General features: G+C 38.4%; 1 protein-coding gene across 1 annotated transcript; it reads left to right on the forward strand.

The window, feature by feature from the left end:
- Window positions 1–2,385: 2,385 nt before the first annotated feature.
- Window positions 2,386–5,905, forward strand: LOC143619564 (RNA-binding protein Y14A-like). Its single transcript, XM_077091456.1, has 4 exons — window positions 2,386–2,718; window positions 4,392–4,528; window positions 5,413–5,558; window positions 5,666–5,905. The coding sequence occupies exons 1-4, from the start codon at window positions 2,460–2,462 to the stop codon at window positions 5,709–5,711; spliced, it is 588 nt and encodes a 195-aa protein (XP_076947571.1). The 5' UTR covers window positions 2,386–2,459; the 3' UTR covers window positions 5,712–5,905.
- Window positions 5,906–14,456: the final 8,551 nt, after the last annotated feature.

Below are 14,456 nucleotides of genomic sequence, written 5' to 3' on the forward strand. Positions count from 1 at the left end.
GGGATGGAAAAGTACTCACTTTAACAAGTAACTTGAAAGATAGTGTCGTGAATAATCGGAGAGATCGGTTTAACGAGCAAGACCTATATTAAACGGGTCTTGTGTTAGTAGGTAGTCTTGGAAGGGTTTAAATAAAATACATGACAAATAAAGTAAATAAATCAAGTTTAGGATTTAAAATGTAAATATTTGAGAAATTAAAGAAACGAGTTTTGTAAAATAAGTTTACTCGAAACCGGGTCTCGGTATTCTATTCATTAGTTTTTTTTTTTACTCAACCTATGTTAAGTAATAATGTGGGTTAAAATGCGATATTGCAAAACCCTTGGTTATAAGAATACCCAAAACGAGGTATAAACGAGTGTTCGGGTTTGTTGGTTCGAGACTTGATAATTGACCAAGCTCACAGTTAACTTCCCAAAATAATAAATGTTATGAGATAACTCAATAAAATCAAAATAGACTTAACCAAGTATGTAGTTCTATTGTGAAGAACCTTAACGTTCGTTAAGCGAGTATACGACCTTATCGGTTCGAACTTGTTATAAGATCAAGTTGGTTACCGACATGCCAAGTATGTTTAGAAACTAACTAAAATTGATTTAAAATATAATCTTGAAGAAAAATACGAGTTTTGGTGGCTAAAAACACACTTGTGTGTCTTAAGCGAGTGAACTCGGTTTAGTTCGGTTTTTGGTTCGGTCCTTGACTCGGAATAAGACCGAGGATGGTTACCACATACCCAGTTACCATGGAACTTGTAAAATAACTTATAAATAATAATACTCAAGTTTTACATTCAAAAAGTTAACAATAAAGCTTTTAAACAAAATTTCGGTTTTTGGTTCGGTCCTTGACTCGGAATAAGACCGAGGATGGTTACCACATACCCAATTACCATGGAACTTGTAAAATAACTTATAAATAATAATACTCAAGTTTTACATTCAAAAAGTTAACAATAATGCTTTTAAACAAAAGTTCGGTTTTTGGTTCGGTTCTCAACTCGGGATGAAACCGAGGCTAGTCACCACATACCCAATACCATGGAACTTGACAAATATGAACAATAAACTAAAATATGTAGAAGTTAAGCAAGTATAACAAGTTATATGGCTAGATTTGTTAAATATATAAACAAGGACTACAAAGTCCTCCATGTAACCTTGCCTTACTAGCCCGACATTTCAACCGGCCGAGACCGGAGAAATTAAAGACCGAAGGTAAACAAGGAGTGTATATTATATATATGTTGTAACATCAAGCTTTAAGTATTGAGAAGTTAGTTAAAATGAAAGATTAGCTTATGAAGAACAACCTTAGAATTCAAGAATTTGAGAGAGAAATGAAGAAATGAGCAAGCACAAATGAAGAAGATGGGTGTGTATATATATGGTAAGTTGAATGGGTCTTTCATAAATGGTGTTTCATGAAAATGGGTTGGTTATAGACCCAAGAAAGCACAAACTACAAATAGGTCCTTCAAGTCTCCATTTTGGTAGTTTTAGTCCCTGGAGTTCGTTTTGAGCGTTTTCGGGGAATTTTAAGAACCGAAAAGGGTGTTTTTTTTATCCAAAAACTATAAAACAAATATTTAACATACAATTCATCATTTGGATAATATCGAAAGGTTCGGGATACAAAACGGGTCGAGTTTACATTAAGAATACAAATATAAAATAACCCGAAATTGACAAATGTCACATTAACCAACTAGTTCGAGACTGATTCTCTTTTACTTATTTTAACTGCCCCGTTTAAATCCGATCTTCTTTACTCGTTTTAATTAATGATCTTTTTTACTCATGTTAAATAAGGAACCTACCTTCTATTCCTGCAGATAAAAAAATCTTGGTCCACTAGTGTACAAAATAGCCTTTGAGTTGTCAATATTCACAAAATAACAATTAATCATATCAAACTGAAACTGATAAAACCGAACCAAAATTAAGCGATAATCAAATGAACCAAAAATTGGTTATTGGGAAATTTTTTTGCCTTTTGTTATCCAGAATTAACCAAACTGAACCGAGCCCATTCATACTTTCATGTAATTCAGATATCACTATTTTATGCATTTATATCTCAATTCATGTGTTTATATCTTAGTTTCATGTACGTGTACATATCATTTTAGCCCAAATTTGATTTTGATTATTAAGAAAATCAAACTGAAAACCGAAAATTCAACCAAAATAAACCGAACCACCTAATCGAAAATATATATTTTTTTATTTTGGTTACACTTATAAGTTATAAATTATAACTTAATTGAACCGAACCGAACCGAACCGAACCGAACCGAACCGAACCAAACATGGCACGTCCTGTCCCCAACTTTGGGCAGTAATAATATTAATATATCAGTCTTTACCATTATACCATTTGGTCCCTGCAAAACCCTAACTTCCTTCCGTCGTTTTGCTCTGAAGACAATCAATCCCCGGAGTTGAGTTCAAATGGCGAACGTAGCTGACGTGGATGCGCTGGATTTCGAGCCTGATGAGGATGATCTAATGGACGAAGAAGCAGCCGTTGTTGACGTGGATTCACCTAGTCACATACCTAAGCTTAAGTCCGCCATCACCGGTGGTGCTTCCGTCGTTAAGAAAACCAAAGGCCGTGGATTCCGTCAAGAAACCGATGCCGAACGGAACACTCGTATGTCAGGCCGCTTTGATTCTCTCGATTCCGATGGCGGACCCGGTCCTGAACGATGTAAGTAACCTTATTATTATTATTATTATTATTATTATTATTGTTATCTGGAGTTAGGGTTAGGGTTTTAGATTTGGTACTTTTGGTAATTTGTTTATATTCAAGGTCTAATTGTTAGGGTATGTTTGGTTGGAGGTAATGGAATGAAGGGGGAATGAAATGGGAGAAGGAATGGAATGGACAAGGGAATGAAATGGATCATTAGCATTCCTTTGTCTTGTTTGGTTAACCTATAGGAATGAAATCAATTATTATTTTATGTTGTTTGGTATCCAAAAAAATTATATGAATGAAATATATATAATAAAAACACTCCTATCTCAAAATAATTTTTTTTACCAAAACAAAGAGAAAAACTACATTGCACGACGGTGGTGGTGGTAACTCCGGTTACGGAATGGGTAGTGGCGGTGGCGACGGTGGTGGTGGCGGTGGCGGTCAGGCGATAGGGGCGATGGTTGTGGTGGTGGCGGCGGCGGTGGTGGGGCGGTGGTCAAGCGGTGGTAGCATTGGTAGTGATGGCGATGGTAGGGTGGCAGCAACAGTGGTGGCGGTCACGTGGTGGTGGTGGTGGTCAGTCAGCGACAGTGGTGGTGGCGGTGATGGCCAAGCGGAGGCGATGACAATGGTGGTAAGGTGGTGGTAGTGGCGATGGTGGCGATGGTAGTGGTGGTGGTTGTTGTTAAGTGGTGGTGTTGTTGAGAAAATAGGAAGAAGGAATGGAATGAAAAAAAGAAGGGGGGTGGGAAGGAATGGTTTTGATGGAATGGGATTCCATGTGTAATGAATGATTCCATTTCATTTAGCAACCAAACATCACTTTTTTCATTCCCACTTAATGAAATCATTCCATTCTCCCTGTCATTGCTTCATACCAAACGCTACCTTAGGGTTTTAAATTTAATTTAGTTGTATTTTTGTAGTTCAGTCACCTTCATCCTTGTGGTTAATATTATGTCTGGCAAGTTACATGATTTATTAGCCCTAAAAGCAGTGCGATAGAACTCGCCTGGCATTAGTCGGCCGGTGGGGTACCGACTAGCGATTAATCGGAGTGAAATTTTTATATGTAGTTTTCAGTTACACACACACATTTTTATATGTAATTTTCAGTTATGTAGATAAACACACACATTGCTATATGTAAATGTTGAAGGAGACAGGTTTTAACACCTCCTTGACCCATTAACGACCGAAGTAGCTAGAGTGGGCCAGAAATTGGCTGGAATTGGTTGGAAAATTGGCCGGATTTTGGGCCGATTAGGTTTGATTAGGAATGAATATTGGTTAATGTTGCCGATTACTAAAAATTTGATCAACAAGGTAGCGATTAGTCACCGATTTTTTCCGATTTTTACAGCCATGCCTAAAAAAGTTGAATTATGTGGTTCTTTATCGATTTTCACTTACATGATATTGTTTGTCCTTATCACATGCTCACATTGGTATTATCTGTATGTGTTTTCTTGATAGTTGATACATATCTTTTTAACTTCTGTTATACCTTCTATTGAGAGCATACTTAATATTATCAGAAGGCCTGTAGAAGTTTCTAAAACTGTGGACAAAACTCTAGATTATGCTTGTATGGAAATAACTGTTTTTCACCTTTTGTATGTAAATTGTAAAAGAAGAGTATTTGTTCATGATGAAACTGTATGAGTATTCTGCAGCAATTGAAGGGTGGATTATTCTGGTTACTGGAGTACATGAAGAAGCGCAAGAGGATGATCTACAAAATGCATTTGGGGAGTTCGGAGAGATTAAGAACTTGCATTTGAATCTTGATCGTCGGACCGGTTTTGTGAAGGTATAGTGATATTTTGTAGTTAATAACTTAATACTTAATTATACGTTCTTGATGTATTATAGGCGGGCAGTGCTTATAAAACTTATAAGAACTCGTTTAATTCATTATATATGTAGGTCCTTTTTAAAACTTATACTTGTTACTGAGGACTTATAAGATGCCCTAAGTTAGAAGTTTTTCTTAATATTTGGATCTAGTATTTACGTCTTCCACTTCTTATGCATGTGGTAATTTGTGCCTAAGTTAGAGCTGACAATATCAACCCAGGTTATCCATTTTGTACAACTGTTTTGAGTCAGTTTTGATCATATAGACAAAGGCAAGTCTTATGGGTTGAAGTGGGTGTACTCGGTGATGGATGAAATTAAACATGTTTAAGTGGGCAACAAAGAGGTTCACGTGTATGGTTTTGTATGAATTAGATTGCTTTCTATTATCAATTCTATAGTCTTTAAGGTCGACAATTTTGCTACCTCTGCCAAATTTCTTGTGTTTGTTACTACCTATTTCTTTAGTTGTGGTACACAAGGCAGTTTTATAACCTCATAATTATCTTTCTTTTTTCACTGCATCTTTAAAACAATGCAAACAAGTGCATACACGTGGTTATGCGGTTTTCTACTAATGTGCCCCTATATATATGAGTATTCATTTAAGAACTGCAAATATGTTGAGACTTGAGAACCACATAAACTGTTGTACCTATTCCTGCATGTGTGGTACATAAGTGAAAAATGGGAAGAAGGGGTATATGGGTAATAAGGTATGGAAAGTGTTTTTTTGAGTTCCTAATTGTTTAATGGCTTTCATTTAAACCTCCTTTTCTGTATATTTATTTTATGTCATGTATTAGATTATGTGAAATATGGATGTATCATAAACAGGGGTATGCACTAATTGAATATGAAAACTATGAGGAAGCGGAAAAAGCTATAACTACAATGGATGGAGGTGAACTACTGACTCAGGTGGTCAATGTTGACTGGGCATTCAGCAAAGGTCCTTTCAGGAGGACAAATAATAGGAGAAGGTATATTTCTTGTTATTAATCTTTTATTTATCTTTGCACACATGACTATTATTAAAGCATCCGCTTTTGATTATTATTATTTTTGAATTTTGTTCGCATTTGCACAGATCACCTCGTGGCCGTCGATCAAGAAGTCCGAGGAGGAGGTTCTGATTTGATGGGCCTTTGAAAAACAGTGTGCGATTTGATAATGTTTATGTTTAGCTTAAAAGAGAGAATGTTTAATTGTGTTCAGTTTCGTTTTGATCAGCAGTTTTCTTCAACTTATTGTTTTTGAATGTTTCTCATTGTTTTTAAAATTCTGCTGTATGTTCTTGGGTTTTGTTTATCTGCTCATGAGTCAGCAGTATTAGTCAAAGATAACAGAATATTCTTTTGCTTTCTGATCAGGTTAGACTGTTAGAATTTCAATTTCCATTTTTACAGTTTAACTGTTAAATTTATACTCATTTTTATACACTCACAGTATTTATAAAGAATATATTTGTAGAGAATCATGAATAGTGAATCTTTATATCTTATTCTGATAATTAGAGGTGAACTAATGATGTTGGGTTAGCATCTTTAACCATAACCGATAATCTTGATTAAGGGATGGGCTTAACGATACCCGAAAGGCCGAAACCGATTCTTGGTTATGGTTCAGTGATGGTTAAATGAATGACTAGTTTCGGTTAATAACCAAACATCTAACTTGGGCCTAAATTGACCAAACATCTTTTTAAGTTTTAACAAACCCAGTTGAAAAAAGGTAAGCTAAACTTCTTTTTTGTCTGGCCAGAGGTTTGGACTTCATAAAGTTTTAGGAATACACTAAAATAAGTTGATGGCATTCATATCACTTGGTGGGGAGCCCGTGTTTTGCGACAGGTTCTAACCCGACCGGTCTCAAAAACTAGTTATGTTCAGATATTATTATTATTTATATAATATAATAATAGTTAAATGTGCATTATCATATGTAATTAATGTAGTGAATTAAATATACATTAACAAATAATAATGGATGCTAATTAGTAATTGTTCAAAAGACAATTTACCCATTGAATTTTCTTTTTAGTTTTTAAAGTGAATGCGTTGCAACATATTCATCAAAATTTGTAAAATTTTTAAAATCCAAAAATTATTAACATACCCCTCTCAAATATAGGGTTTGGATATTGTAGAAAACGAGTGTTGGGTAGGAATGGTAGGAAATAATCTCAACCATTTATTAATAGATTCAAAGGATGAGATAGTTCCAACCAATACAAAATGTTTTCTAAAGTCTAAATGGTTGAAAAATGGCAAAATTGTAAAAGTGTGTTGGTTTTTAAAAGGAGATTGCTTAAAAATGGCTGGTCATTCGTCGTCATCCCGTAGTCATCCTCACCGAAATGTTTATTCGCTGATATCACTCCACCTCATAGCAACACAATTGGAGATAAAATTGAGACAATTGAAGATCATCGACGGGATTTACACAAGTAAGTGTGTCGCATTTGTTTCAATTTTTTGCGAAAAAAAAGCCATAGTTTTTTCGCTATGCCTAAATTCCAGCTAATCGTTGGGTTTTCGATTTGTGATGGTGTGATTGGGTTGTATTTAATGTGGTCGTTATGTGTTTGTGTTGTTAAATAGTGTGTTAGTGAAGTTAAGTTGGTGTTGAGTGGTGCATTTGTGGGTGTGCGTTTGCTTGTTAGAAGGACAGTAGAGTAGTTCTGATGAGTTTTGGTGTTGTTATGGAAGCTAATTTTATATGTATAGTGGTGAGTGTGGTTATGTGTGTATGGTTTTTGACCAAGTGGTGCTAAAAAAGTTTTAGTTTGGGGATGGTTCTGTTGTTGGTGATGCTAAAATGGTTATTGTGTTGTGTGTTGCTATGGGTATGTTCGTTTGCCTATGCATGATAGTTAGGTTGTGTTGGTAGTTGTAGTGGTATGGTACTAAACCCGGTTTTACGACCCTAAATTTATTATGTTTGGCTTATTTTATTATATGGACTAATACAATGTTATTGGGCTGAGGGGGTTTTGTGGATGTAACCCTAACTGGGCTAGGCCCATTAGGGTACCATGAGGGTGGCCATGAGGCTCCCTATATAAGGAGGTCTCCACCTCCTTATTAGGGGTGGGTCATTCTCAATAAGAGCCACCACCATATTTTTGTGTCTGTGAACAAGAGATCCTGGAGATTTCTTAGCGGTCACCTCCACACCCCCAAAAAGTCATTGCAGATCCCAACCAGCCGGAGAAGAAGATCAAGACGTGGTTCGTTCATATCGAAATCCGTGGAAACATCGTCATGGATCAGGTCAGATTCATCTCGTGCTTCGACATTGGCGCCATCAGTGGGACGGCAATGAACCACGCTTCGCTTCTCGTCTCGGCCCTCCGATCTGTTCATCAATATCTCGGGTCTACGGTTTCTTCTTTCAGATATGTTCTATGGAAATCCAAAAATCCGTAGATCTAAAAAATACTTCCAGATCTGGAAATACACAGGAAGAAATACCACCGAACTTTTGGGGAAAACCCTTAGATCTGTGTTTTTTCTAAGTGAAATATACCAAATCTATTTATGATTTTTTCAGATCTGGGTTCGTTTGAACAACAGTCACACTTCATATTCATAGATCTATAAATCCTATTAGATCTGTTGGTTTTACATAAAACCTACCTGATGTGGATATTCAAAATCTCTAGATCGTGCGCGCCACCGCGGATCAAAATCGCTCCCTGTGGATCAACTTCGGATTCCGCATGCGCGCTCCCGGCGATCACTCTACGCCACAGCGGGCCGCATGCGCGCCCCCGGCGATCACTCTACGCCACAGCGGGCCGCATGCGCGCCCCCGGCGATCACTCTACGCCACAGCGGGCCGCATGCGCGCCCCCGGCGATCACTCTACGCCACAGCGGGCCGCATGCGCGCCCCCGGCGATCACTCTACGCCACAGCGGATCGCATGCGCGCTCCCGGCGATTACTCTATGTAACACCCCGACCGATGGCGGATTATACATCGGGGCGCCACGTATTGTTTCATTACTCGTGACACTATTTGGGTGTCAATATTTAATAAATACATTTTCATTGCGCACGCGCAAAACACAAATCGTAAAGTATCATAAATCATATCATAACTTAAAATATTCAAATAACATAACTTGTCTTGTTACATTTTAATCTAGGTCCAAAGAAAAAGAAAACATCCTACGTGTCCTTGAGATTTCCAAAAGCAGCTACAGCAAACCTGAACATGTGTTAAAATAAAACGTCAACACTTGCGTGTCGGTGAGAAATCAAGTTTAATAGATATAAATAGATAATAACAAACACTGCGCGCAACATGTGCTTAACTGGGGTTTAACATAGGGTGTAATCAGATTGTGATCAAGCCTAAATAGATCATAGCTCATAGTTCAATCCGTGCTCCCAATCGAGCACAAAAACGAATAATCATACGTGCATGTGTAAACAAAACAAGAAAACCGTAAACGATAGGTCTCCCGTGTTCATCTAATGGATCCATGAAAACTTCGGAATAGGCCGAACAAAGCGGTTAATGATTCACACATACAAATAAACAGCCAAGTAAACGTCCATAACACATGGGGTTTTGCGCACATAAATTTCATAAACAAGTTTAAGACTCAAGTTGTACGAACACATGAACATCCCAAAACGTTAAAAATAAAAGGGGATTAAGTACGAGATTACTCACCTGAAAAAGGTGTGTTGAAAGATAATGCAAGAACCAACTTTTAACAAGCGAAAGTTAACCTATAAATAAGAGGTTATTGGTTTAACGATTGGTTTTTATGTCTTGAATATATGTAAGTCACTTAAACAAATTATTTAAAAGGAAAAATTATATATTAATTATTTACCGAGATTTCCTGGCAGAAAAGAAGAGAAGACGGAGGCAAAGAGAGGAGTTGGAGGCGTTGCTGAGGAACTACGGCAGAGAGCAAGGGAGAGAGATTTGGGAGAGTGCTTAAGTGTAGTGTGTGTAGTGTTAATAAACAAGAAATTAGCTTAATTTATAGGAAAACCCAAGGGAACACAATCCCTTAAAAGGGGAAAAGATCTTATCAAATCAAGCAAAAGATATTAAAAAGCACAAGAATCCAAAAGCAAAAGATATTAAAAGATATGCCGGCAGCTGCAGGGGATGGGGAAAAGCTGACAGGTTACAGATCAAAGCATGGGAGGTGTCAGATAAAGCACTGTTCAAGACATGCAAAAGAAGATTTCAAAAGATTATGCCAGTCACTTTTTCTGTCAACCAATAGGATTGGTGCGCATGCTGCGCCGAAAGTGGCTTTTCGGACAGATGTCGGAACTGACCTAAAGTGCTCATACCAAAGATAAAATATTTCAAAAGAATACAGGCTGACCTAAACTGAAGAAAAGACTTAAGGTTTAGCGCGAGAAGACTTGAGTGCGCGAGGGCGAAGGCAGACAGAACAATCCTTAGCGCGCCGCGGGAAGAACTACAATCCTTAGCGCGTCGCGGGAAGAACTACAATCCTTAGCGCGTCGCGGGAAGAACTACAATTCTTAGCGCGCCGCGGGAAGAACTATAATCCTTAGCGCGCCGCGGGAAGAACTACCATTCTTAGCGCGCTGCGGGAACAGTTCGCCTCGCGTATCGCAGGAACAGCTGGTCTTCACGCAGGTTTCCTTGTAAGGAGTCTGGCGCGTGGAGCTGCGCAGACATCCTTAGGCGGGAAGAACCAAAGGACAAGCAAAGAGTTAAGAGAAAAGGGGTTCAAGGCGTAAGGGTTAGGCAGAGGGGCGGGACGGCGACAAGAGATAAAAAGGGTGGGATGGCGACAAGAGAGAAAGGGCGAGATGGCGACAAGAGAGAAAAAGGGGCGGGACGGCGACAAGAGAGAAAAGGGCGGGACGGCGGAAAGGAATTATTATTATTAGTAAGTAATATAAAAAAAATATATATATATATATAATTTATTTAATGTTAAATTTACAAAGATTAATAATCAAATTTTAAATCATAAAAAGAATCGGATTCGAAAACGGGTACCTGGGTCGGGTCGGATTTGGGCAGATGTCACACTCTACGCCACAGCTCACGCATATCACATGCTCATGAAGACAGCCAAAACCTATGCTCGTGGCGCATATCACATGCTCATGAAGACAGCCAAAACCTATGCTCGTGGCGCATATCACATGCTCACGCATCACGCATGCTCACGCGTATCACGTATGCTCACGCCTACCACATATGCTCACGCATCACGTATGCTCACGCATCACGTATGCTCACGCATCACATATGTTATTGGGCTTCACGTATGCTCATGCATATTAGATGCTCACGCATCATGCACGCTCACGCACCACATCTGCGCGTGAGAATAAAGGAGACATTGCGCAGGCCGCGCGTAAGCGACATAACAAATGAACAGTCTAATCCAAATCAGGATAAGAACAACCATGATTGTACTCACATGGCTACGCGCCATACTTAAAGGTTGGGAATCCTCATAATATCCCATATGGCTACGCGCCATACTTAAATGTTGGGAATCCTCATAATATCCCATATGGCTACGCGCCATACTTAAAGGTTGGGAATCCTCATAATATCCCATATGGCTACGCGCCATACTTAAAGGTTGGGAATCCTCATAATATCCCATATGGCTACGCGCCATACTTAAAGGTTGGGAATCCTCATAATATCCCATATGGCTACGCGCCAAACTTAAAGGTTGGGAATCCTCATAAACCCATAGGCCACGCGCCAAGCTTAAAGGTTGGGCACACCTCATAATTTGCCCGAGGATGGGAACCATGCAATACATCCACTTTTAGTTGACATGTTTTTGCAGGTTCGGCTACGAGCCGCACAAACACCTATGACATCATTATTATTATCTGGCCATTTGTGCCTCCATTATTATTTTGAAAACAGGCCGGGATATTCATCCTGCGCGGAGGATGCCCTTGTGGGCCAGTCATTATCGTCATTTTATAGCTCGTAAGTCGCCTCGCGCGCAAGCTTTTATTATTCTTATAGCTCGTAAGACGCCTCGCGCGCAAGCTTTTATTATTCTTATAGCTCGTAAGACGCCACGCGCGCAGGCTTCATTATTCTCATAGATCCGTAAGTCGCCTCGCGCGCAGGCTTCATTATTTTTACAGCTCGTAAGTCGCCTCACGCGCGTAAGCTTTATTATTCATATAGCTCGTAAGACGCCTCGCGCGCAAGCTTTTATTATTCTTATAGCTCGTAAGACGCCTCGCGTGCAAGCTTTTATTATTCTTATAGCTCGTAAGACGCCACGCGAGAAGGCTTCATTATTCTCATAGATCCGTAAGTCGCCTCGCGCGCAGGCTTCATTATTTTTACAGCTCGTAAGTCGCCTCACGCGCGTAAGCTTTATTATTCATATAGCTCGTAAGACGCCTCGCGCGCAAGCTTTTATTATTCTTATAGCTCGTAAGACGCCTCGCGCGCAAGCTTTTATTATTCTTATAGCTCGTAAGACGCCACGTGCGCAGGCTTCATTATTCTCATAGATCCATAAGTCGCCTAGCGCGCAGGCTTCATTATTTTTACAGCTCGTAAGTCGCCTCACGCGCGCAAGCTTTATTATTCTTATAGCTCGTAAGTCGCCTCGCGCGCAAGCTTTTATTATTCTCATAGCTCATAAGTCGCCTTGCGCGCAAGCTTTATTATTCTCATAGCTCGTAAGTAGCCTCACGCGCAGGCTTTTATTATTCGGCGTGCTATATCTTATTCATGCTAGTGCACCATCATTATCATAAAAACCACAACACGTCACCATCATGAAGAAAACCTCCCAAAACTCAAAGACAATAAAGATAAGGCCGAAGAAAAGGGAAAAAACCGCCTCACGCCCTAACACACCTCATAAAGTCCAGCGCTCCACCTAAACGCTTGCGCGCCCAGGAGCAACGCTGGACTTGGGGGGGGGGGGCTTGTAGGGGTATGGTACTAAACCCGGTTTTACGACCCTAAATTTATTATGTTTGGCTTATTTTATTATATGGACTAATACAATGTTATTGGGCTGAGGGGGTTTTGTGGAGGTAACCCTAACTGGGCTAGGCCCATTAGGGTACCATGATGGTGGCCATGAGGCTCCCTATATAAGGAGGTCTCCACCTCCTTATTAGGGGTGGGTCATTCTCAATAAGAGCCACCACCATATTTTTGTGTCTGTGAACAAGAGATCCTGGAGATTTCTTAGCGGTCACCTCCACACCCCCAAAAAGTCATTGTAGATCCCAACCAGCCGGAGAAGAAGATCAAGACGTGGTTCATTCATCTCGAAATCCGTGGAAACACCGTCATGGATCAGGTCAGATTCATCTCGTGCTTCGATAGTAGTAAACAGGGGTCATATGTAACTTAAGTTGTGTTGTTGGTGGGGTGTTGGGTTACGGGGGTTGGCTGTGCTAGGTATGTGGGTAGGAGTTATAGATGTTTGAGTGTTGGTTGGGTTTTTGTTTTGTTTTTCTCTTTTTTTTTTTGTTTGTGTGCTAGTTGTGTGTGTAGGTGTGTTGTAACAGACCTTCTGCCTAATTGATAAAATGATAGCATAAGAGATCCACCAAAATTGTAATAGATCTTGTGCATGATTATAGGAATTAAAAAGATTAGATTTTACAATATTGTCCTTCCTATTTTAATTATTAATTTTTATTTACTCTATTTTAATTGGTTCTTATATTTCTCACCAAATTAATTATTTGTATATGATCCTTCCTCCTCAAATATATTATAATATAGTATAGATAATAATGTAGACTTACGTTGCGAATCAAAATTATATCCATTTTTTTGTAGAAGCAAATACACTTGCAATTTCCTATTCAGTTTTCAAAAGAACTCTTGATTGGTAACCGAAGAAGCAAAGGAGGTTCACGATTAAACTACCCAGACTAAAACAATAGTCTATGATAATAGAGAATGGTAGTTTACATTCATTCAAAACCCCCTTTTTATCTTAAATAAATACCTTTTATATGAGAGAATACGCACCGCGTTAAATGTGTTTCAAAGTGCCCAAGATCACTATTAGACAAAACTAGACCAAACCAAACAGGACTCGTGTGGCCCAAGGCTTTGTTCACCTATTGCATGAATTTGTCCTCGGTTTGGTAACCAAATTGAGAATTTCGAGAAACATATTGTAAGCAGAAGCAAGAGATATTAGACTAGATTCATATTCATTTCACACCCGAAACATTAACATGTTTGGCATATTTATAGGCTCATGAGAAAACATAACAAGTAAATACTGACTCATCACTACCATTACATAAACTAATGAACTACTAACAACCACCGAATCTACTAACCTACTACTATCAATGTCGTGCATATATCATTATCTTCAAATTATACAACGCCAATCTGAGACCGTTGATTATAAATAGAACACACACTCATATATATATATATAGGGTAAGGTTAAAATGAGAACCTATTTGAGTTGTGAAAACCCTATGTAACATCGTTTTTTTTTGTTACATGTAATATATGTTGTAACATTTAATACAAAACATCGAAACATAAAAAAAATGTTTTGCTATTTTTTAACATTTTTTTACTAATTTTTATATATGTTTTCAGGAGAGAGAAAAAGTTATATTTATATTTACATTTTTTATTCACTTTAATTGTGGACCACAAGATTTAAACATTAATTAAAAACATGTGGTGGGTTTTCATTTTATACTTAGCATATATATATATAATTCATTATAGTAGAGTATCGACAAGAAGCTAAGAGCATTCTCAATCCATCCATCATATTATGTGAGTGATGTTTTTATAATATATGGAGTAGTTTAGAGTGATGTGAGTGAAGGAGAGAGAACATGTCATGATTTTTCTGTATATTTGAAAAGTT

Source organism: Bidens hawaiensis, unplaced genomic scaffold (genome assembly GCF_021521415.1).
Source record: "Bidens hawaiensis isolate Kalapana, Puna unplaced genomic scaffold, B.hawaiensis_p1.1 tig00002477_1, whole genome shotgun sequence".
NCBI lineage: Eukaryota > Viridiplantae > Streptophyta > Magnoliopsida > Asterales > Asteraceae > Bidens > Bidens hawaiensis.